Genomic DNA, 24,767 nt, shown 5'->3' with positions numbered 1-24,767 from the left:
AGATGTTACTGTAGTTCTAAAATAAATATGAATATGCATTAATTCATCTCACTCACAAAAAAACACAGATTCAGTATTCCTCAAAATGAATAAAAATAACGCAACTCAGAATATGACGCAAACCTGCAATAATTAAATGTTAAACAACACAAATATCCTTTATGTATTTAATCCCATTCTATTTGCTTCTGAGCTTCGATGATCCGGTTCAAGCGTACTAATAAGCACTAATTACTCTCGACAAACATTTGTGTCTTTGTTTATTGCTGAAGTGTTGAAATGTCCTCTCCTGCGTTCTACTGTACTTTCCCTTCAGCCTGAGGCGCATTCATTTCACTTTTGGTGTTAAAAGGCTTTTATATTTGCCAAAAATATAACTTTTTTTATTTTAAAAGCAAACAAGCAAGCCCTGTCCAGATTTAAAAAGTAACACAAAAGTAACGTAACGCGTTACTTTCCATAAAAAGTAACTAAGTACCGTAATTAGTTACTTTTTTATGGAGTAACGCAATATTATAATGCATTACTTTTAAAAGTAACTTTCCCCAAACACTGTTCAGGAACACAATGAACACAAAGTAGTCACTTTACTTGCCATATTATTCATTACTTTAACATTCATTTAATGTAGAAAGGGTGTTGCTCCAGGGACGAAGATCCGAACAGGATATTTACTAGTATAATGTGAATCCTTGTTTGGAACAAACTGAAGATCTTTTCAAAACACTAAGGAGACTGCCATTTTGGCCTGGAGTACAGAATGTTTCTTCGCTCAGCCTCTTTTAAACAACACACTAGTGGACATTATAGAGTTAAGCAGGGTTTTTGACCTTTCATATGAGCACACGTTTGGTCTCGTCTAAGAATGTGCTCACTACAGCAGAACTCAGAGTTTTGAACATGGCAAACTCCAGGGCCTTTCTATATATGGCTTCAAACGTATATCCACTATATTTAAAAGTGTATATTGTATTACATGTTGCTGTTGAGAGCAAATTGTAATTGTGGCACAGGTGTGTGTGTGTGTGTGTGTGTGTGTGTGTGACACTAGCGAGCACGTGATCTTCAGTGAATACTCTTGTGGAACTGACATTTACATGAACGGAATGTGCTAAAAATGAGCTTCAGAGCTCCAGTCTTACAAAACTGATTGTGATGTTTCTCACTTTGGTGGACTACATGATTATCTTCATTACATTCTTACTTTAATACAATAACCAATTTTACAAGAATATCACTTTCTGGTTAAAGTCCATATTCTGGTTATGGCTTTATTTTGGAAAACAAATGTTTACATACTCCACATCTATTGGAATATTCCTGTATACACTCTTAAAAATTAAGGTGCTTCACGATGCCATAGAAGAACCTTTTTGTCTAAATGGTTCCATAAAGAACCTTTAAAATCTGAAGAACATTTCTGTTTCACAAAAGGTTCTTTGTGGCGAAAGAAGGTTCTTCAGATTACAAAAAGGTAAGAAAGAGATGATTCTTTAAAGAACCTTTGACTGAATGCTTCTTTGTGGAACCAAAAATGGTTCTTCTATGGCATCGCTTGAAGAACCTTTTGAAGCACCTTTATTTTTAAGAGTGTACATGTAATAAAAATCCAATAATGTATTCCAGCTAGGGGCCAACCGATTATCAGCCTGACCGATTATCGGCACCGATATTAAGCTTTTTATGGTTATCGGTCATTTTCAAAACCGATTTGCAGATAAAACAATTTACAAACCTTTTAAATACAGTTTTTGTCAGAGCCCTTGTTATTCTTAATTTTGACATTAATTTTAATTTTTACACCAGACATATATATATCAGTTCAAAATATCGGTTATCGGTCTACTTGATCTGTAATAATCGGTATCGGCATCTATAATAATATTAATAATAATAATAATTCTATTTCTCAATTCTCTAGTCGTGATTTTTCAAACTCTGATAACATATTAATATAAAGTTAGGTTTTCATATGTAACCACACTGACAACATTGTGTATCCTTGCTTTTTTCTGAGCTTTATTCTCTTTGTTCAAAGAGGCAGAGGTAAAGGCTGAAGAGGAGATAGCTGTTGAGCTGAAAAAGGAAGAGCCTGCTGCAGTTGCGCCTGTAATTGAGGAAGTTGGTGTTGTAGAAGAACAGCCCGCAGTTGAACCTGAGGTCATCCCTGTGCAAGAAACACCTGTCCAGGTAAGATGTGTGATATGTACTTGTTCACAGCGTGTAGATGTGTACTACAGCTAGACGGAACAACTATCAGTTATTTTATAAATTTTTAGTTTATTGCATGATTTTAGTGTCATGATGGTGTTTTGTCTTTTCATTTTTGGGTGAACTATCCCTTTAATTACGTGATGGCACCAGTATGACACCTTTTGAATGTAATGTATGTACGTCAATTCATTTGTCTCAGTCTCTGTGTCCAGTTTGACACGGATTGCATTTTGTTCTGCTCAAGCTACTTGTTTTCTCTTTTTCATGATTGATTTCTCTTATTATTTGGAACTTTATGGATGCTAACTATAAGGTGAAATTCTTAACAAACTGCAACTCGGAGTCCTGCAGTGTGAAATGTGTTTTGACTGGAAATGACAATAATAGAGCAAGTTACGAGGCAAGGGACATTTTAGGGGGTGGAACCATCTCCCCAACCACGCTCTCATCCATATTCTTATGCCCCTTTAATTACGTGATGGCACCAGTATGACACCTTTTGAATGTAATGTATGTACGTCAATTCATTTGTCTCAGTCTCTGTGTCCAGTTTGACACGGATTGCATTTTGTTCTGCTCAAGCTACTTGTTTTCTCTTTTTCATGATTGATTTCTCTTATTATTTGGAACTTTATGGATGCTAACTATAAGGTGAAATTCTTAACAAACTGCAACTCGGAGTCCTGCAGTGTGAAACGTGTTTTGACTGGAAATGACAATAATAGAGCAAGTTACGAGGCAAGGGACATTTTAGGGGGTGGAACCATCTCCCCAACCACTCTCTCATCCATTTTTTTTTTTAATGTAATGTATGTACGTCAATTCATTTGTCTCAGTCTCTGTGTCCAGTTTGACACGGATTGCATTTTGTTCTGCTCAAGCTACTTGTTTTCTCTTTTTCATGATTGATTTCTCTTATTATTTGGAACTTTATGGATGCTAACTATAAGGTGAAATTCTTAACAAACTGCAACTCGGAGTCCTGCAGTGTGAAATGTGTTTTGACTGGAAATGACAATAATAGAGCAAGTTACGAGGCAAGGGACATTTTAGGGGGTGGAACCATCTCCCCAACCACGCTCTCATCCATATTCTTATGCTTTTTTTTTACTGCAAACCAGTGCACAGCCAACCTGGAATCCAAGCTTCTAGCGAATTCCTGTCTTGTGCCAGAATTGTAAATGAGATGGAGTCGTTGGGGATTCTTCCTAGTGAAATATTGTGTAATGTGTAACCCCCAATCGCCAATCCATTGTGTAATGTGCAAACCACAGCAACTTCACGATGCACTAAACGGTTATGTAGTGTGAAAGAAACCGCGATCGGATGACTTTGAAAACCATGTAGTGTAAATCTGGCATAAGACAGCACCAGCATGCCTGTAAAGGTTCTTTATTGACATCTGTGGTTCTATAAAGAACCTTGAACACCCTTAGAACTTTTCCATTCTACAAAAGATTCTTTACAGTGGAAAAGGGTTCTTTAGATTATTAAATGTTTCTTCACACTAAGAGAAAACATGTTTCTTTTGAGAATCGTTCACTGAAAGTTTTTTTTTGGGAACTCAAAATAGTTCTTCTGTGGCGTTGCTGCAAACACCTCCTTTTGGAAAACCTATTTTTAAGTGTATATTTCTTTTGATAGCTGTGAACATGAGAAACATTAGTCACACCTCCTGCTCCAATTCTGTCCATTTAGTACTGCAGGAGACCCTCTGCTATCCATTACATAGTGACTTTTTCTGCCTCGCCTACAGCCTGACTAAATAACCATGAGAGTGTCAAAATTACAGGGAGAGCAAGGCCAAATTTTGTCTAGTCTCCCATAGCCAGACTTCAGACTAACTGCATGAAATCTGGTCTGCATTGCAGCTCATTCTGGCTGAGAATCACCCACCAAAGATGACAAGGCACCATTTGTTTACAAGCGAACAATCACAGTTCTGTTTTTACATTTAGGGGTAGGGCTGTGCAATTAATCGCATGCAATTAATCGCATGCGATTGTCATGCGCATCTCGTCAGTAAAGCCGGTTCCGTGATTAGTAGTAAATCTTCATCACCTGCTTTCAGATGGAGCGGCATTTACTACTCAGAGCCGTAGTTCACTGACAAGCTAGGCAAGATCGCGTTCATAATCGAATGCGATTAATCTGCGATTATGAATGCAATATTGCCTAATACTACTAATCATGCAACCGGCTTTACTGACTAAGCGAACAATCACAGTTCTGTTTTTACATTTAGGGGTAGGGCTGTGCAATTAATCGCATGCGATTGTCATGCACATCTCGTCAGTAAAGCCGGTTCCGTGATTAGTAGTAAATCTTCATCACCTGCTTTCAGATGGAGCGGCATTTACTACTCAGAGCCGTAGTTCACTGACAATTAGGCAATATTGCATTCATAATCGCAGATTAATCGCATTCGATTATGAACGCGATCTTGCCTAGATTGTCAGTGAACTACGGCTCTGTGTATTAAATGCTGCTCCATCTGAAAGCAGGTGATGAAGATTTACTACTAATCATGCAACCGGCTTTACTGACTAGATGCGCATGACAATCGCATGCAATTAATTGCACAGCCCTAATTTAGGGGCAGAATAGTAGACCAACATGGGGAAAAAAATCAATTCAAATAATGGCAAGTCGGTCACAGTGAATAGTTACACTTCCTCTGCAGTTGGTATATTTATCAGTGAATGTCTAACATGCAGAAGCTTTGGATATATTTATGACATATTACTCATTTATTGAGGCTATAAAGAATATTTACATGATCTGGTTCCCAGTTCCTGCTGAGTTTTATTTTCTGCTCTAATCAAATACGCCGGGCCATAAATTTGGAATGAACCCAAGAGCTTGTCGGACACCCAATTTGCATACTTTTACTGCACATTAGAAGTACATACTTGATGTAAAATATGTACTTTGAAAGGGAGCACCTTTGACACTAATCTTTAAAGTACTATATATTATGCACATATAGGCACTGAGGCCTTGATTAGCTGGTTCAGGTGTGTTTGGTTAGAGGTGAAACTGAGCTCTGCAGAAAGGACGTACTCCAGAGACAAGTTTGAGACTTATGTGATTGCTTTCTAGGGAAGAAATAAACTGTGTTTGTTACCCATGGGGCAGTTGTCCAATAGATGTGTGACTTTGGAAGAGAGATGGAACATCTCCAGCAGAACTTGCCCTGCCTCTTGCCTAGATGTAGTAGTGTTTCAACATGAAATACAAATGGATTTCACTCAAAAATAAAAAGTGCTTCTAGTCATTTTCTGCTCAGAGAGACTGCTGTCGTTTGAGAAAAAGAAATGCACTTTAATTGTATTGAATGTGCACTTGTAGTATTGTAGACAATATTAATGAAATAAGATGTACTAAATGTACCTAAATTAACATAAAGAGAGATAATTGGATGACTGTTTCGTAACACACTTAAGTACCATTTTAAAAAGTGTCATCACTTGTCATGCTTTGAAGAAGTGTGTTGACTAACATACTAAAGCACTTGATTAAAAAAGTAAATATATCATTACAAATGGGTAATTACAAATATAATTTAAATACATGGCATGCACGTTTTAATAGAAATGACATTAAAGTGTATTTTAGTTTATCATAAATGCACATTCAGCAGTAACTTTAACCATATTTCAAAGACAGTATAAGTTTTAAATGACATGTTTAAATTTAATTAAATGCAATTTAATGTACAATGCATTTTCATTTCATTCCCATAATAAGTACTATTTTAAAAGTACGCTAAAGTGTACATCTTTGCACGAAGGGCACCATATTTCATATACCATATATATAATATATACAGTATATAATCAATTTCAGATAAGCTCGCCATAAAACAACATGTAGAAGCACATCAAACTGTGTTTGGTCACTTTTATTGTAGGCCAGACAGTGTCTCCCTGTCTAAATTAGTCAATAACCTGGAAATTGTACCTGGACTTTGTTGATAGTCAAACATCTGTTTCTCATTTAAATTAAATTAAATTAAATGTATGCATTTAGCTAGGGATGCACGATATATCGGCCACCATATCGGTATCGGCCGATAAATGCTCATTTTTTCTGTTATCGGTATCGGCCTGATAAGAAAATTTGGCCGATATCTTAAAGCCGATAAATAATGCATTATTTCCTTCAGAGACACTTCAGATGCGCGCTGTTTTTTATGTGCTTTTAGACATTTTTTTTATGTGCTAATTAGGCACGTCTATTAAAATTCATTCAAACTGAACTGACCATATATTAGACTCTGGTTCATGAGTTCACCATATCAATACACTCTAGCAGCGAACCATCAGAATTAAAACAGTTCAAAACGATATGTGACGAAGCTTTGTTTACTGAAATCATGAGACTTGGACATGCTCCAAACCACTGATTCAAAACAAAAGATTCACAATGGTTTCGCCAATTACTAATCGATAAAGTATAATACTTAATTTACTAATTTACCAACTTTTTTGTGTGCTGTATACTTTTGTGCTGAGAGCATCACAGTTTTAGCTTAGCAACATGCTATCAAGTGCGTCACATGGAAAATGCTGTTTGTGTGGCGTGTCGAGTTGGTGCCTATGAAGAGCATGGTGCCTAAAAGTGGCATATTGGTTAGAATGACACATCAAGGCGATGTGTCGTCAGCTGTCGATCAATGTTGGGCCACCGTTGAGCATTTGTTAGCATTAGACGGCCCTCGTCGACAGCTTTTTGGCTGATTAAGCCATGTTGAATCGGCAAAGGAAGCCCATCGGTGAGAGAACACTCAGATTGACTGTTCAGCTTAGCAAACCAAAGAAAAATGAAAGTGACAAAAGCAAGCAAACAACAAAGTCAAGAGGGCAAATACAGCAGACTGTTGAATTTTACAGTTTTACATCTCACACAGACACAGAATGTATATGTTTGTTGGCTGTAGACTTTGCGGTGTGTTCAAGTGCAACTTTTTGGCCCAGATGCAGGCAATGTGAGGCAACAACACAGTCGGCTTTCGTAGCCGCTCTGGTTTCGTGTCACAGCCTTTCGAAGGCCCAAGTATACTTTGGTTCTTATACATACACAAATGTCCATGTACATTTGTGTTTAAAAAGAGAACAAAGACATTTTGATTGGTCATAACTTCTGGAGAAAAATAGAGCAGGCTCAAAGATGAAGCTCACTATAGCGCGTATGTCGACCACTTATGTTCACGTACACCTCAAATGGACTTTACTTTGAAAGGCTAATCGTACAACTGTGCACATACGCTAGCGCACGCATAAAAAAAACAAAGTATACTTGGGCCTTAAAGGGGTCATCGGATGCCCATTTTCCACAAGTTGATATGATTCTTTAAGTTCTTAATGAAAAGTCTGTAACATAGTTTGGTTAAAATTTCTCAATGGTAGTGTAAAAACATATTTTTTTACCCTGCCAAGCCGTTTTGTAGCGTTTTCCTTTAAATGTTAATGAGCTCTGCTGACCCCGCCCCTCTCTTCCGCGCTGCTCTCTGAGGGACTGTTTACTTTAGCCGCATTCATCGTGAAGCTTGCTAATTATCACATTATTAGGAAAGGCAATTTGCAAAGACTCATTAAAAAAACCTTATACTCACTTGCTGGATCACGAATGATTCGCGTGAACATAGACGCATTTAGGTAGATTGGGGGCACATTCCCTTCAGAAACAATGTAATCCTCTGCGTCTTCAGCGGCTCAGATGTCGGGAGTAAATGACGACTGCTGTGTTCATCATTACATCCAACAACAGAACACCTCAATCACTTAGGAGTCAATATTGTCTACATCTACTCCAGCGGTGAAACAATGGCGGACTGATGATAGTCACTCAGGGCGGAGCTAAGGTAAGACGCCAGTCCAGTCTGTGCTGAAACGCTACTGTCAATCAAACTATCGTGGGAGGGGCCTGTCTGTGTGACGTCACCTGAGATCGGCTCGATTTGAGAAAGGGGAAAATAAATTATATAGGAGTAAATGACGACTGCTGTGTTCATCATTACATCCAACAACAGAACACCTCAATCACTTAGGAGTCAATATTGTCTACATCTACTCCAGCGGTGAAACAATGGCGGACTGATGATAGTCACTCAGGGCGGAGCTAAGGTAAGACGCCAGTCCAGTCTGTGCTGAAACGCTACTGTCAATCAAACTATCGTGGGAGGGGCCTGTCTGTGTGACGTCACCTGAGATCGGCTCGATTTGAGAAAGGGGAAAAGAAATTATATATTTATCATTATAGGGTGGTTGTGTACACACACTGCCAACACACATTTCAGTTCAAACAACTTGTAAAAGTCCATGTAGCATCGGATGACCCCTTTAAGGAAGCTCACTAGGTTTTGGAACACATCCACAATCCCTGTCTTGCCCTTTCAGTAACAAGTGGTGATGTCTCTTAACTAAACAATGACGCAGTATAGTATGCTAGTTATGTTAGTAGGCAGACACTGACTATACATGATGACTATGGCCTTATGATACAATGGCCTTTTTGTGCGAATTCAAAGCAGAGCTAAGGGGTTTGTGGAGATTTCATTCAGTGCAAATGCTTTCCATGAATGAATGAAACAATGAGAGCTTATTCTAAGATGCTTTCGCCCACTGCGTCAAATAAGATGTTAAACCATTCAAAATGATTAAAGTAAATCTTTATTATTTTCTTGCTGGAAATTAGGAAGTGAAGAACATGTAAATGAGGTCTTTACATAATTGACATTTGAAGGGGAAAAGATGATTTCTTTTTGAAGAATATCCTCGGAATCTTGCGCATCAAATCAAATAAGGTTCCGTTTATGTTGCTGTGTCAGTCAGGACTATTCGTTTTAATATGTTTTTGACCGTTTATTATATATAAGTGACTCCAGGGACAAGTAAAAGCAAAAAGCCTCTGTAAATCCTCCCAGGATCTGTTTGTCTTAGGTGATCTGTCAGACGTGGCATCACATGTTCTCACGCTGACCTCCGTATGTGGTGACATCAAATATAGATTTGCCATCTTCCACTGAGAGAGGATCTGAGATGACAGTTAAGCCTGAGATGGCATCGTATGCCATCTGACATCCTCGCAGGTTGTTCACGCTTTCTAAGAGCATCAGGGGCTAATGAACTGTTGGCATCACCGCGAGGAGGAATCCGTCTCAAGCTGCCCTAATTCCCTCAGTGCCTTTGAGTTTGTCTCTGGACAGAGTGCTGCTGGACATTAGGTGACTTTTTTTGGAATAAAAAACACTGAGATGTTGATACCATATTGTAAAATGAATACTTTTAGCTCTAAATGTGTTGTAAAACGGCACACTTGTGACCTCACATCAATTAGAATTCTGTGCTATCTCATCTAAAGCAGCGCAGCATGGCCTCGCCCCCTTTGCTGCCTTTTCCCGAGGGCGGGGTTTATCTGGGTTTGTGATGTCACAGACCCGGGAAGTAACTCGTTGTAGTCCCTTACCAGCTGTTTTTGTAGGCATTAAACCGCCAGAATTTTAAAAGACGATATTTCCGTTTGCATTGAACTTTCAGCTTCGTAACTTTGCAGATGTTGTTTATGCTCAAACAGCAACGTTACACACTAACTAACGTTAAAAAAGTGAAATCGCAATCAACCCCTTTAATATTATTAAGTGTCTTGCCATGGTGCCTAACAACCGTTAGCTTTTGGGGAAAAAATAATAATTTTAATGGTTTATTATTTTAGTGTCTCACCATGTGAAAGCAACTAAAAATGTGAGTATATAAGTTTCATTGATGAAGTTTAATTAATGGCCTTTTTGCATTTGATTCTGCTGTACTTGGTGCATTTGACTCATTTCTCATCTCAAATCCAGTAGCAGATTATTTCAGCAGTTTGTCAGTGGGATTTGAGGGTTACTTCACACTCATCAGAAATAAATTTGTGCAGTTGTGTGAGATGGAATGCACCATCTGCTGGTGGTCAGCGGACGCCAACATTCTTGAAGCGATAAAGTTTGGTTTCAGAGGTTTGCTATTCTGGTAGCAGCTGTCTTGTCGTGTTTAGCCATGCATTGTTTTCATCCAGTGGATAATAAAATGCATGATCTCTGGAAGAACCCGGGCCATATCTACAGACATACGGACCCGAGCCATATCTATCAGAGTCTTAGAAACTGCATAGCAATGATCTTATAACCACTCAGAGAAATTGTGGTTTTCTGTTAGTATTGCTGTCATTCTAATTGTCATTCTCTTTCACCCGCTTGTTGTTGACATTCTGTGTCACCTAATCTAATAATGGCACAAATCTACAGTTAATCCTAAATTTAACCTCTCTGGATAACCTTAATCCCTGCAGACTCCAATTCAATCCAGTCTCCACTTTGCTGTTGTATGATGTAAGGTGGAGCTGCAGTCATGTCACAGAGTATGATAGTATTAGCTGCAAATTCAAATCTATTCTGCTGATTTTTTTTTTATCCCCTAAAAAGTGCTGAGGCTGCAGTCACTTGGTGGTTGGAAGACTTGCACACCTGTTTCTCACAGGCTTCTGGGAGTGTATGTAAGCGATTGAGTTAAGCGCTTTCATGGCCAGTAGAAGCAGTGAAGTGGGTTTGGACGAGGGTTAGTCAGAAGTAGGAGCTTTGTCCCCTTGTCATGGACAAGTGTGTGTGTGTGTGTGTGTTAAGGCAGGAGAGGAAGGACGACAGACTGCAGATGACAGCTGTCATGCAGGCACTCTACACCAGCCACATGTGGAATTAAGCTCTGCAGAATGTGCTGTTAACTACTGAGATGAATGTTTAAATTTAGTAGCTCCCAAGTTATAAAGTGTTCTGTATACAATCTATTGGCGCTTTTCCACTGCGTGGTATGACTCGGCTTGGCACGGCTCAGTACGGCATGGCACGGTTCGACTCGGCACAGTTTGCGTTTCCACTGCAGTTCAGTACCGCTTTAGAGTGGACGGGATTATTCACATGTTGCGCATGTTGTTATAGTTGCGCTGCCTCTACTACCACGACTCCTAAAAAAACTTTTTCATTCCACATTGCCCCATCAAGCTCTCGCTGGATCCGCTCCTCTGCTATCAACGAGAGGAACGTCTGTACTTCCGTAACAGACAACAAAACTTTTTGGTTGTTAAAAAAAAGGTGCGCTCGTTCAAAACAGTTGCGTTCGATCCTTCGCTGGCTGTGCTGATTTAAATCTAGCGGTTCTGTTTTTAGTTTGGCTTCTTTTGCTTTTGGTGCATTTGTGGGGGGTGGTTCTTTTGAGTTTTGTTTTGTGTGGTTGTTTTGGGGGCTTGGTTGGTTTTGTTCTTTTGTTTTGTTTTAGGTTTTGTTCTGGGCCTTGGTTTGTTTTGTGTTTTGTTTTGTTTCGTTTTGTTTTGTTCTGTGTTGTGTCCTGGGTTTTGTTTTGGGTTGTTGGTTTTGTTCTGGGTTTGAGTTTTTTGTTCTGTGTTTTGTTCTAAGTTTTGTTTTGTTTGTTGTCATATATATTTTTTTAAATATTACTTTTAATGTCCCACGTGATAAACATACGTTTTTGTACATAAATCTAAGCATTATCTTGTCAGAAAAAATAACTTAATTTGACTGCAATAAAGTAATAAACATTGGATTAATTCAATAATTTTTTCCCCCAAGCCAACTCAAATGTCCCTATTAACCTGAATTCATCACACCTTATTTACAGTATTATCAGCTGCATCTGAATGAGCTAAAATTACTGTTATTCTTTCTCTCTACCTCTGATCTCTGCAGGTAGCTCCAGAGCCTGAGCCCAAACCCTTTTTTTTTTACATTTCCTCCAGCTCACTTGGTTCCAGGGTTAATATAGTTAATTAAAACCAAATATATATATGAGCAATATCTCTCGAGTACGAGGGCAATACCAGCTCTATATCAGCATTGCTGTGATTAGTCCAGAGGCACGAGGCCGCAGGCAATCACAGCCGCTGATTTAGAGCCGGTATCACTCGATGACAGTTTGACGGCACGAGTGTAAATATATAAGAAAAACAACAACGGAGTGTCTTTAAAAACCCAAGCCAACTCAAATGTCCCTATTAACCTGAATTCATCACACCTTATTTACAGTATTATCAGCTGCATCTGAATGAGCTAAAATTACTGTTATTCTTTCTCTCTACCTCTGATCTCTGCAGGTAGCTCCAGAGCCTGAGCCCAAACCCGTACCTGAAGAAGTCGTACCATCTGCACCTGTGGAAGAGGCCGTTCCTGTGCCAGAGCCAGTGCCTGAGCAAGTACCCAACTCGTCACCAGAACCAGTGGCTACACCAGTAGAAGAGCCAGTGCCTGAACCAGTGAATAAGCCTGTCCCAGAACCAGTGCCTGAACTAGTCCCAGAGGTGCCTATCCATGAAACAACATCTGAACCCACCCCAGAACCAGTTTCTGTACCAAGCCCCGAAGCAGCGCCTGTGCCCGTCCCTGAGACCTCACCAGCAGCTGAATCCCTTCCAGAAGTCCTAGAGAATACTGGTATGGATGCATCAGTGCTACACAATGTGTAGTTTTTGTACTCTTTTTGGGTACAATCCTGCCATTGTAGGTACAAGTGAACCTGTGAAGAATGCTTACACTTTGATTTACAGTGTCCTTGTTACACATGTTAAATGTACTTGCTATAGTAGCAATAGTAAATTACTAAACCAGTAATTAGTAATAGTAAGCCAAGCTCTAATCCTAAACCTACTGTACAGTAAGTATGTGCTGTTCATTTATATTGCTTAGCACATAAATGTGTAATTACAACAAGGACACTTTAGAAATGAAGTATTATCGAATGTTGCTGACACTTCATTTATTTGATGATTTTTTTTTTTACATTTCCTCCAGCTCACTTGGTTCCAGGGTTAATATAGTTAATTAAAACCAAATATATATATGAGCAATATCTCTCGAGTACGAGGGCAATACCAGCTCTATATCAGCATTGCTGTGATTAGTCCAGAGGCACGAGGCCGCAGGCAATCACAGCCGCTGATTTAGAGCCGGTATCACTCGATGACAGTTTGACGGCACGAGTGTAAATATATAAGAAAAACAACAACGGAGTGTCTTTAAAAACCCTTTTGTGTGGAACTACTTCCTTCCGCCACATATTTAAATCTCAGTTTGACAGTTTAACAGCTGAGCTGAAGCCTCCACTACTAATTCGAAAACGTCACTTTAGAACTAGTAACGAAGGAACGTTGAGTTACTACATTAAAAACTTATTGTATTACTTAATTAAAAGCTCACTGTATTATGTAGAGTATTGTGAGAAAGAGATGGACTGAGCGAGTGTGATTACCTGCATCTGATACAGCATTCATTCTTCAACTCAATCTCATATTCACAATAAAACATTAGTTTGAATGTCCGCTGAGGAAAGTGACATCTTTGTCGTACTATCTTTCAGCTGTTAAGGGTGATTTCCGATGACAGCGCTGCTCACTGCATTTCTTAACTGCGTCTTACAAGCCGTTATTAAAAGTAAAAATGACTTCCGTTTCAGTCTCTTTCAATATAAAAGTCTTAAATGCTGACTCGTAAAACAGTCTCGTCGCCATCTAATGGCAGAACAATGTCACAAAAATCACCATCACGAACACACACACTGTTTCCCAATACTAAACACTACTATGTATATAAAATGTTATTTATTGAATAATAAACAACATCAACAGCCATCATAAAAGCCATGCTCTAATATACAGCATTAAAGTTACATAAAATATAACGTGGTGAGATTTTGCCTTCAGCCGAAACTGGAACAAATGATCGATTAATGAAACCAAAGACTACCTGTCAGATTTACCCAAAACTAATTATATCTCATGTTTAACCACTATAGAGACATCAGAGCCAGCGGCAAATTCCAGAAGATCTGGCCGAGGTGAGGGTGCTCTCGTTGGGTTCATGAGCGCTGAACGGCGCTGACGCCCTGGAGCTCACATCTCTGAAAACGTGAAGCAAATTTTCAAATAGACGTTATCTTTATTAACAAACCGTATATTTGAAGTCTAAACAAGTACATTCTCGCCTAAAAAAAACTCTTAAAACTACATTCCGTGACACAAAAACATTTTTTAATTTTAGTGGATTTGGGCGTCCACCATGACACTCGCTGTGAGAAATACTGGAAGCGGAGTGATGCAAACGGTGAAAGGGCATTCCTGTGTCGATACAAGTACAATATCTCTCGGTTCTCAACCAATCAGATTTGAGAACCAGAATGAGCTGTTGTATGTATACAGATCATTAATATTAATAGACATTTGATTATGTTGTTACGTTTGTTATGTTATTGCTGGGTTTCAGAGATAAATAAAAAAGAGAAAAAAATAAAAACGTAATACAATAAAAAAATATATAAAATAAACTAAAATACATGGTAATTTGACACTCTGGAGAGTAAATCATTTATATTTCCACTTTTCTCTCATGCATTGAGGTAGTTTGTTCAGATCTCCAGTCTTTCATTTGTCTTGTCGTATCTGCCTGTGGCTTTCTGAGCGAGTGTATTGAGATCAGGGCTGTGAGTGCTCACGGAGATAAACACTCATAGGTCAACACACTGGAGCTTTGTGCTCTGCGGTTGTAAACTGATGCCAGTGTGTAACTGGGTCCCGGTCACACACTCCTTTGTTCTCCCAGCAGTACATTGGCCTCTAGCTTACAGCTTTTTCTGCGTTTACATCCAGACATCAGTCGTTGTGCTCCGATATAACCCTTGTTTGCAAAAGACCAGTGTTTCTTGGGCAAAAACATGTCAGTTAATGAATTACAACATCAACGGAGCGAGTTTCAGCAGCACATACCACAGATGTGAGGTGTGTGAAACGGGCTTCAGCCGCCAACCGCATGTGCAGAACAGCTTTTATCCTCCAATTACTATAAAGACTTCCTAGCTGCCTGTGCCAATGACTTGACAGGCCTGTAAGTGGATTAGACCTGGTAGGATGATCATCTGGGTTAGGAACAGGGTGAGCTCCAGTGTCACAGAAGATTTTCTGCCCTTCCGGTCTTGTTGTCTGATCCGTCTCGACAATACAGACACTTTCATACTGATCGAACACCTGCTCTTTGTATCCAGATCAAGTGTGGTCCGCTTTGTAGCTCACTTAGACAGGACACAGAGGTATTTGGCTGACATTTAAAGCCGTGAAGAAGCGAGTTCTGTGATCCTGCGAACTCGGGAAAGCACTGCTCACGTGATTGTCTGCTCTAAATAAAATGCCATATGCTTGGAATAATAGGAATAAATCCATATTTAATAATATCCTATTTCTTATTTCATTATTTAATTCTCCGAAAACAGACGCGCTATAGTTGAAATGGTTTCCTCCTCGCATTTTGTCTCTCAAAATGATGGATGTCATTAAAAATGTGGAGATTAGCAGAAATAAGTTAATGCAACCTCTTATTTATATAAGGTAAATACAAATCTGCTTAGTTTATATACAGTATCAAATTCTTGACACGTTTGAAGTTGTCCTAAAACCAAAACAGTACACGTTCTTGTCTTAGGACAACTTTGATGAACTTTTTTGATCCACTTCAAATGTTGACTATTGTGTGTACGTACATACATGTATATATGTGAATATGTGTTAAAATGTAATTTATTGCTGTGATGCAAAGCTGTATTTTCAGCATCATTACTCCAGTCTTCAGTGTCACATGATCCTTGATGCTCAAGAAAATTTTGTTGAAAACAGTTATGCTGCTATTTTTGTGTAAAATGTGATGCATTTTTTCCCAGGATTCTTTGAACAAGAAACGTAAAAAAAAAAAAAAAAAATACTGAAACTGAAATATTTTTCTATCAATGTAAAAGTCCTCTTAATCATCTATCGTCAGGTAAATGTTAAATCTGATATCGTCTCTTTCAGATGTTGCGGCTGCTTTAGTGACGGATGAGGTCGAGACCTCTGCAGTCCTGCCCGGTAATAAGAGGACCACCAAGTTTGAGAAGAGAATGACCACGGAGGAGATGGAAGAGGAGCAGAGGTCAGTATTTTGCTTCTCCCTCAGTCCATCCACTGAAGCAACAGCTTCTCCTAATAACATAATCAACATTTCACTGTTTTGCATTTCATATATATCTAGAAATGCTTGAATCGAACACCATTTCAAGCATGTGAAGTGTGTATGTGCAGTATGTGAAGCCTCCCCTCTGAAGTATGCAGAATGATGCTTTTTAGTGACTATTTTATCTATCTAACTATCTATAGTGACCCTTGGAGCACAAAACCAGTCATAAGTGTCATTTTGTTTTTAATTGAGATCTATACATCCTCTGAAATCTGAATAAATAAGCTTTCCATTGATGTATGGTTTGTTAGGATCGGACAATATTTGAAAATCTGGAATCTGAGGGTGCAAAAAATCAAAATATTGAGAAAATCATCTTTAAAGTTGTCCAAATGAAGTTCTTAGCAATGCATATTACTAATCAAACATTAAGTTTTGATATATGTACAGTAGGACATTTACAAAATATCTTCAAGGATCATGATCTTTACTTAATATCCTAATTATTTTTAGCATAAAAGAAAAATGGATCATTTTGACCCATACAATGTTTTTTTTGGCTATTGCTACAAATATTCCCCAGCGACTTAACACTGCTTTTGTGCTCCAGGCTCACATATATATATGTATATATATATATATAATAGGACATGTTTAAGATTTCATCAGCTGAGTTTCAGATACAATGAATAAAGTTGAAAATGTATATTTACAGAGAACAGAAAATTATTATTATTATTACTTGCGTGTTCTATTTAATTTTTTGAACTTAAAGTAACAATCCAGACCTGACTTTTTGGGTCAATTAAATAACCAATCAAATGAAATATGCATATATTAAGCAGCAAAAACTGTTTCCAACATTAATAATAATTCAAGCATATTATACTGATTTCTGAAGGATCATGTGACACTGAAGACTGGAGTAATGATGCTGAAAATTCAGCTGCGCATCACAGGAATAAATTGCATTGCAAAATATATTACAATAAAAAAAAGCTATTTTAAATTGTAGTAGTATTTCACAGCATTCCTGTTTTTACTGTATTTTTGATTAAATTAATGCAACCTTGGTAAACACATGAGACTTCTGAACAACTTCATTTATACATACCTGACAGCAAATTTCATTTTGAAGCAGGTTTTGTTCCATTCTTGATGTTAAAAATGGCATTTACATGAAAAACGAAATAATGCTCAGATACGTAACTACTGCTGCTTATGTAAGTAGAATTTAAGGGCAGGTGGATTCTCAACCAGAACCAAACCACTGTCTGCTTTATCACAATTGTGCATGTAAATTCAGTCAGTGATTTGAGATTGTCTACAGTCCACATTCGCAGAAGTCACTGTGTGTGTGTATGTGTGTGTGTGTGTGTGTGTGTGTGTGTGTGTGTGTAGCTGTAGATTAGCAGGCTGGCTCAGAGTCAGAACCCTACAGTAATGGTCTGTACATAATGTCCTCTGCTCCTGCCCTTTATCTTTGCAGGATAGAGTTCACAAATGACTTTACAGCTCTTTAAACAACACCAGGCAGTATGCCTGTGTCAGGCCACTGGTAAGGTATCATTTACTTCAGTTTGACCCCTGACACCCCCCACAGTCTCACCCTTCAGCCTCCCCCATCACCATGTGCTGACACACGGTGTGTAACATGAATATCTTCCCTTCCACTCACTTTCCTTATTCAGTGACCGTTCATGCCCTCACGTGTTCAGTTACAGTAACAATTCACCCAGAAATAAATTGTCATGTGCTAGCCATGTTGTTTCAAAACCTGTTTGAATTCATTTTTGTTTGTTTGTAGATTCACTGTTTATTTTTATAGTCTTAATTTGTTTGTTTGCTTGCTTGTTTGTAAAAATCAATATTTATCTACTTGTAAAGCCACAATTTAGCAATGTTTTCATTCATTCATTCCTTTCTTTCATTCATTCATTATTTATGTAAAGTCACTATGTATTTTATTTATAACGTGTTTATTTAGTTGTAAAGTCTTTATTTATTTATTTATTTATAAAGTCACAATTTATTTATTTGAAAAGTCACAATTGTATTTATTTATTTGTAAAGTCACAATTGTATTTATTTATTTGTAAAGTCACAATTGTATTTATTTATTTACTTGTAAAGCCACAATTTATTTATGTACTTCATATATTTATTTGTAAAGTCACAATTTATTTGTTTGAAAAGTCACAATTTTATATTTATTTATTTACTTGTAAAGTCACAATTTATTTATATACTTCATTTGTTTATTTGTAAAGCCACAATTTATTTATATACTTAATTTGTTTATTTGTAAAGCCACAATTTATTTATATACTTCATTTGTTTATTTGTAACGCCACAATTTATTTATATACTTCATTTATTTATTTGTAAAGCCACCATTTATTTATATACTTCATTTGTTTATTTGTAAAGTCACCAATTTATTTATATACTTCATTTATTTATTTGTAAAGCCACAAATTATTTGTTTGAAAAGTCACAATTGTATTTATTTATTTACTTGTAAAGCCACAATTTATTTATATATTATATTTATTTGTAAACATAATTTTGTTTGTTTGTTTATTTGTAAAGTCACTTTTTATATATTTTATTTATTTGTAAAGTCACAACTAATTAATTAATTGTCCTTTTGGTGCTTGGAGCTGTATAAATGACTATCCACATGTCTTATGCGGAAAAGAGACGTTCAGACATTCTACCAAACATCGATTTTTGTGTTCCACGAATGAAAGAAAGTAATATGTGACATGAGAGTGAGCAAATAATGACAGAATGATCATTTTTGGGTGAACTACCCCGTTAACACTGTGATCCAGCTGTTTCATTAGTGGACCATGTTGAGAAAAGTGAAGTTAGTGAAAAGGAAAGCTCCTGTGGCATTTGAGTGAATGTTTTGGTATTTTATCAAGATGATGCAAGACGCAATGGCTTTCAGACACTTGTAGATGTGGCTCAGGTGTACAAATTTTTTTTTTTGCACTACGTAGCATTTACTTCCATATAATATGAAACATTTGTACAATGATGCTGTGCATGAATGCAGCGACTCGTACATATCAGGGTGAATTTTCATATTTAAAGAATCAATCCCCTTTCAGATAATGAGAGTGAATCTGAGTTGAATTGGACTCACACCACACAGAAGGCTGAACTGGAATTTGAATAGAAATGTCAACAGAGGAATTGCAGCAGTTTTGCAGAAATCACAATTAGAGCCTGACCGATATATCGTTTTGCCGATATTATCGGCCGATATGAGCCTGTATATATCGTATCGGTGAATATGCCGCCCATATGAATTTTTTTTTTTACAGAACATATAACGCAGATAAAATGCTTGAAATTACTTAGTTTGTCCAGTAAATTTCTAATAATCGTGTATTCGATAAGACATGTGCATTTCAATTCCGCTTAATGATTCCCGCGTTCGCATTTTAATGTGATTTTAAACTATTTAAGTGCAGGAAGGGAAAGAACTTGCACACTGTTTGCGTGCAGCGCACACATCTGAAGCGCGAGCACAGAGAACAGTGGTCCTGATGCAGGTTCCCAACCAGTGTTGGTTCTCGAACTGTTCCGTGCATTTCCACAAAAATTGTTCCGGGCCAGAACTGACTTCTCTTTCACATTTATCGACCAGTATGCACGAAATACGTCAGTATATCATCATAAACACAGCCGTTTTTTTGTCTTAAGTGAATGCACTGTGTAACAGTATTTTTAGATCTGTGTGTTCGGTGTTAAAGAGACAGCCGTCTAATAAACGTGCTGCCTGTCATTAATGTTAATCAAAGAGCAAAAGAAAATCATTAACTGACTGAATATCTTTCGTAATGAGGATTAATCAGTATTTTATTTATGAAAAGAAAACTATACAGTGTTTTTAAACTTTTGATTTCAATTTCTGTACCTGACATTTGTTCAGTTTTATTTATTTATGCTATTGCTAATTCATTTGTTTACTTGTCTTTAACAATTTAATGTTTGAAATTTATATTAGCCTAGTTTTTTTCTGTGGTATTTTTTTGATAAAACCATAGACATAAAACAGAATAAATATGTTTGACATCTAAATATTTGACTTAAAATTTGTTTAATGGATTTCTTTTATCTTATTGGAATTGGAATTAGGAATCGATAAGCAGACCCAACCCTAGTTAGGACATATTTTAGTTTTTCATGACTATTTTTCCACCCTCTCGCTAATCCTTTGAAATAAACGGTCCGTTTCTGAACACCCAGTAGGCATCATTGCTGTGTATATGTGACCCTGGAGCACAAAACCAGTCTAAATTTTCCACAGCTTTCCATTGATGCATGGTTTGTTAGGATCGGACAATATTTGGCTGAGATACAACTATCTGGAATCAAACAACTATTTGAAAATCTGGAATCTGAGGGTGCAAAAAAATCTAAATATTGAGAAAATCATCTTTAAAGTTGTTCAAATTAAGTTCTTAGCAATGCATATTACTAATCACAAATTAAGTTTTGATATATTTACGGTAGGACATTTACAAAATATCTTCATGGAACATGATCTTTACTTAATATCCTAATGATTTTTGGCATAAAAGAAAAATCTATAATTTTGACCCATACAATGTATTGTTGGCTATTGCTACAAATATCCCCCAGCGACTTAACACTTTTGTGTTTTGTGCTCCAGGGTCACATATGTGGGCAGTCATGTGCTGATACACATGCAAGTCCATACAGCCTAGCTCCTTTATCTTAATAGATCAAGGAAAATGAAATCCTCATGATGTCACCATGAACATTTGTGTAAGTCACAGTAGCACATGCTTCAAATCATTTGAAATTGCCGTAGAATTGAGCCACGGTACTGACTAAATATGATTGCATAAAAACAAATGTGTTTGGTAGGGCACTTTACTAACATGACTACAAGCATCTCTCCTGAATGTTTCCACGGCTCTGATGGGCTTTAGTTCAACCGCTGCATGACTAACATGCTCTGCCAAGCCTTAATCACTGTAAAAAAAATTCCGTAAAAAAACGGCAGCTGTGGTTGCCGGAATTTTACCGTAAAAAATACGGTAGCAACGTTTTAGGTTTTATGGTTTTAACTTAAATGTACAGTTAAATACCGTAATTTCATTAACTGATATAATGTTAATATACCAACCTGTTGAAGTACTGAAATCTGTTTTGTAGCTTTGTAATACGCTGATAACCACCAAATGCAGGAGGTGATGAGAAAGTCACATGATGAACCAAAGCCCATCACAAGCAGCTTTTAAATAATAACATATATAGAAGGTGCACAGTGTCATTCACACAAACACTAAACACCATCATGGTGACACACATGAAACTGAAATAATGCAATAAACATTCATTTAACAACATTAGGTGTAACACACAACCCTAATGTACAAAACTGATAAGAAAAAACTAAGAAGAAACATCGTTATTTCAACAAAATAACATCAAACTTGAAATGTAACACAGGGAATTCTGGGAATGTTATTCACTGTAAATTATACGGTCTTTTTCACTTCCAAAAACGGTATACTACCGTAAAATTAATGTCCAATACATGTAATGTCCAATACAGTTTTTAACCGTATACAGTAGGGGAATTTACCGTTAACCATTTAACAGGTTTTTACTGAAGCATTTTTACAATCTTTTACCGTTAAATTCACAGTCATTTTTTACAGTAACATCACAACACCAGTGCTGCTAACGGTGAGTGACATCTGTTGCACTAATATCTTGCATTAAACAAATAGTTCACCCAAAAAGAAAGCTTTGCTTAAAACTTACTCACCCCCAGGATGTCTAAGATGTAGATGAGTTTGTTTCTTCATGTGGAACAGATTTGGAGAAATGTAGCATTGCATCACTTGCTCATCAATGGATCTTCTGCAGTGAATGGGTGCCGTCAGAATGAGAGTCCAAACAGCTGATAAAATCATCACAATAATCCACAAGTAATCCTCCAGTGAACAAGTCGGCTCGTCTGAATGAGGAGAGAAATATGCACAAATCAAGCAACATTCACAAGCAAAAACGTGGACTCATATTTTGGCCAGAAGTGATGGTTTAAAGGTCAAAACATCTTAATAATGTATTTGTTTCGTACAAACATGCCGCTTTTCGCTTCATACCACATTAAATGTTGGACTGGAGTGGTGTGGATTATTGTGATGTTTTTATCAGCTGTTTGGACTCTCATTCTGACGGCACCCATTCACTGCAGAACATCCATTGGTGAACAAGTGATGTAATGCTAAATTACTCCAAATCCCTTGTTTTTTGTTTTTTTACTTGATTTATTTGTGTCTGTAGATTTAAATTGATGCATATCTTTAAAGGCTGTTTTCTTAGTCCACTTAAGCAGCACTTAAGCAGCACTATGTAACTTTTGGCGCTCTAGCGGTTAATAAACAGAACTGCACTCATCCCGCGGAAGAACTTTCCAGCCGGAGCTACTTCTCTAAATTTATGTCTCTGGCGATTCACGCAGGTATGTGTTCCTCCGCAGCAGTGACGACCCGACCAGCCTACAATAGTCCAAATACAAGTACTTCTTATAAGCAGTGGTGAGAGTAACTCATTACAAGTAACGCGAGTTACGTAATCAGATTACTTTTTTCAAGTAACTAGTAAAGTAACGCATTACTTTTTAATTTACAAGAGAATATCTGAGTTACTTTTTCAAATAAGTAATGCAAGTTGCTTTTTTTCCTCCAATTTATTGACTGACAGCTCTGCTGTCCCCATGCTGAGAGAAATCAGATGTTACTGTAGTTCTAAAATAAATATGAATATGCATTAATTCATCTCACTCACAAAAAAAAACACGGATTCAGTATTCCTCAAAATTAATAAAAATAATGCAATTCCAAATATGACGCAAACCTGCAATAATTAAATTAAACAAGCAAGCAAGCCCTGTCCAGATTTAAAAAGTAACGCAAAAGTAACGTAACGCATTACTTTCCTCAAAAACTAACTAAGTACCGTAATTCGTTACTTTTTTATGGAGTAACGCAATATTGTAATGCATTACTTTTAAAGTAACTTTCCCCAACACTGATTATAAGTGTACCGGAGTGATTCGGAAAAAGACAAAAAATGCGGTTTGGAAGATGAATTCATGATGTACTCACTCATTATATACATTTAGCTAAATTTATACACCGAAAAAGTGACACAGTGCTGCTTTAAACCAGACTTTACAGTATATTCTGAAAAACAATTGTCTTATGTAGTGTGAATAATCAACTTGGGAAAGTATGGTGATTATCTATCAGTTCAAATGTTCGTTTTATTTACCTGTAGTGTCTTGCCTTAAAAATAGAGTTGCTAATCTGTTAACTTGGCGGATTGATTCTGTGTAGGGCACATGTTTCTCTGGCGTTGTGCTTGTGTGAACTCGTGCGCATGTGCTTGTATGTGGATGGACTGTGTGTTCCTGGAGAACTTCATGCGAGTTGCTTGAGGCTCTGGCTTTATGATAATGAATATTCTTTTGTTTCTATTTTTCAGAGATGCGGAGTAAGCAGACGTCGAAGCATGCGCTCCCTATAATGAACCATGAGGACCTTTGAGTGACTTCTCCGTTTGACTGTCTCTGAAATGTGTAGTAATGGAAACTTACCATTGTGCTTTTAGTCTTTTCCCCCCTTTGTTTTCTGCCTGTGAATAACTTCTTAAAGCAAAACGCCAAAGAACATAAGATTATATATATATATATTTACACTTAGGTACAGCTAGATACAACTATGGCCCATAGACTATGACATGTCTATTAAAACCGTAATGATGTATTTAATCAAACACTGAGCTCGATTTAATGATACATTTACATTAAGTTCATTTAGTCTACGATTTGGAAACTCTTTTGTAAAGAAAGGGAGGGGTAATGGTGAACCAGTGAATCTGTTTTCTTAAATGTGATTTTTTTTTTATTTTATATATGACATGAAATAATCTTGTGCCTTTGTTGAGCATCATGTGTTCTTTAGTCAGCCAATCAGCATTCAGTCTCATAGTCTGCCTGTCCTGCTCTTCTGAAATACCATCGCGCCCGCTTGAGGACACGCACAGCTATGACCATCACAGGCTAATGGGAAAGTGCTTGCACTGCAGAGTCACATGTTTATGATGAAATTTAGAAACCATGTGCATTTTGTTGTTGTTGTTTTTGGATGCTATGTTAAAATAAAATAGGTGAATCTCATCAAACATTTTATGAGTGACATTTCATGCCAGAATCGGAAGAGAATGTGAAGTTATAATTTGCATAAAGAAAAATAAAGCCTATTTTTAAGAACCATTATGATTTTTTTTTTTTGCATTCTGAAAAAGTCATAAATATTGTGGTAAACGTAATTATTGGCGATGCAACAAATGCTACCATGTGTGAATGCATGCTTTATTTTAAAGAGAATATCATTTTGATTTTGCAGGTGACTGATAGGGTTTCGTGAGATTCACCCTCATGGCTTTTGTAATATCAATAAAGAGCCAAATTTGA

At 37.2% G+C, this 24,767-nt stretch overlaps 1 protein-coding gene across 1 annotated transcript; it reads left to right on the top strand.

Moving 5' to 3' along the window:
* Positions 1–927: 927 nt before the first annotated feature.
* Positions 928–24,767, top strand: LOC107565851 (E3 ubiquitin-protein ligase RNF12-B-like). The gene is made up of 6 exons (XM_016251139.1): positions 928–939; positions 2,041–2,190; positions 12,358–12,694; positions 16,093–16,210; positions 17,724–17,792; positions 23,777–24,767. The coding sequence occupies exons 1-5, from the start codon at positions 928–930 to the stop codon at positions 17,755–17,757; spliced, it is 651 nt and encodes a 216-aa protein (XP_016106625.1). The 3' UTR covers positions 17,758–17,792; positions 23,777–24,767.

The sequence above is a fragment of the Sinocyclocheilus grahami genome, unplaced genomic scaffold (genome assembly GCF_001515645.1).
Source record: "Sinocyclocheilus grahami isolate Dianchi unplaced genomic scaffold, SAMN03320097.WGS_v1.1 scaffold1032.1, whole genome shotgun sequence".
Taxonomy (NCBI): domain Eukaryota; kingdom Metazoa; phylum Chordata; class Actinopteri; order Cypriniformes; family Cyprinidae; genus Sinocyclocheilus; species Sinocyclocheilus grahami.
This window is presented reverse-complemented; position numbering and strand designations above follow the sequence as displayed.

Bases quoted from the DNA above. Each gene is read 5' to 3' on its own strand.
- LOC107565851 (XM_016251139.1), top strand. The intron at 2,191-12,357 runs GTAAGATGTGTG...TGATCTCTGCAG, and splicing joins TGCAAGAAACACCTGTCCAG to GTAGCTCCAGAGCCTGAGCC. The intron at 12,695-16,092 runs GTATGGATGCAT...CGTCTCTTTCAG, and splicing joins AGAAGTCCTAGAGAATACTG to ATGTTGCGGCTGCTTTAGTG.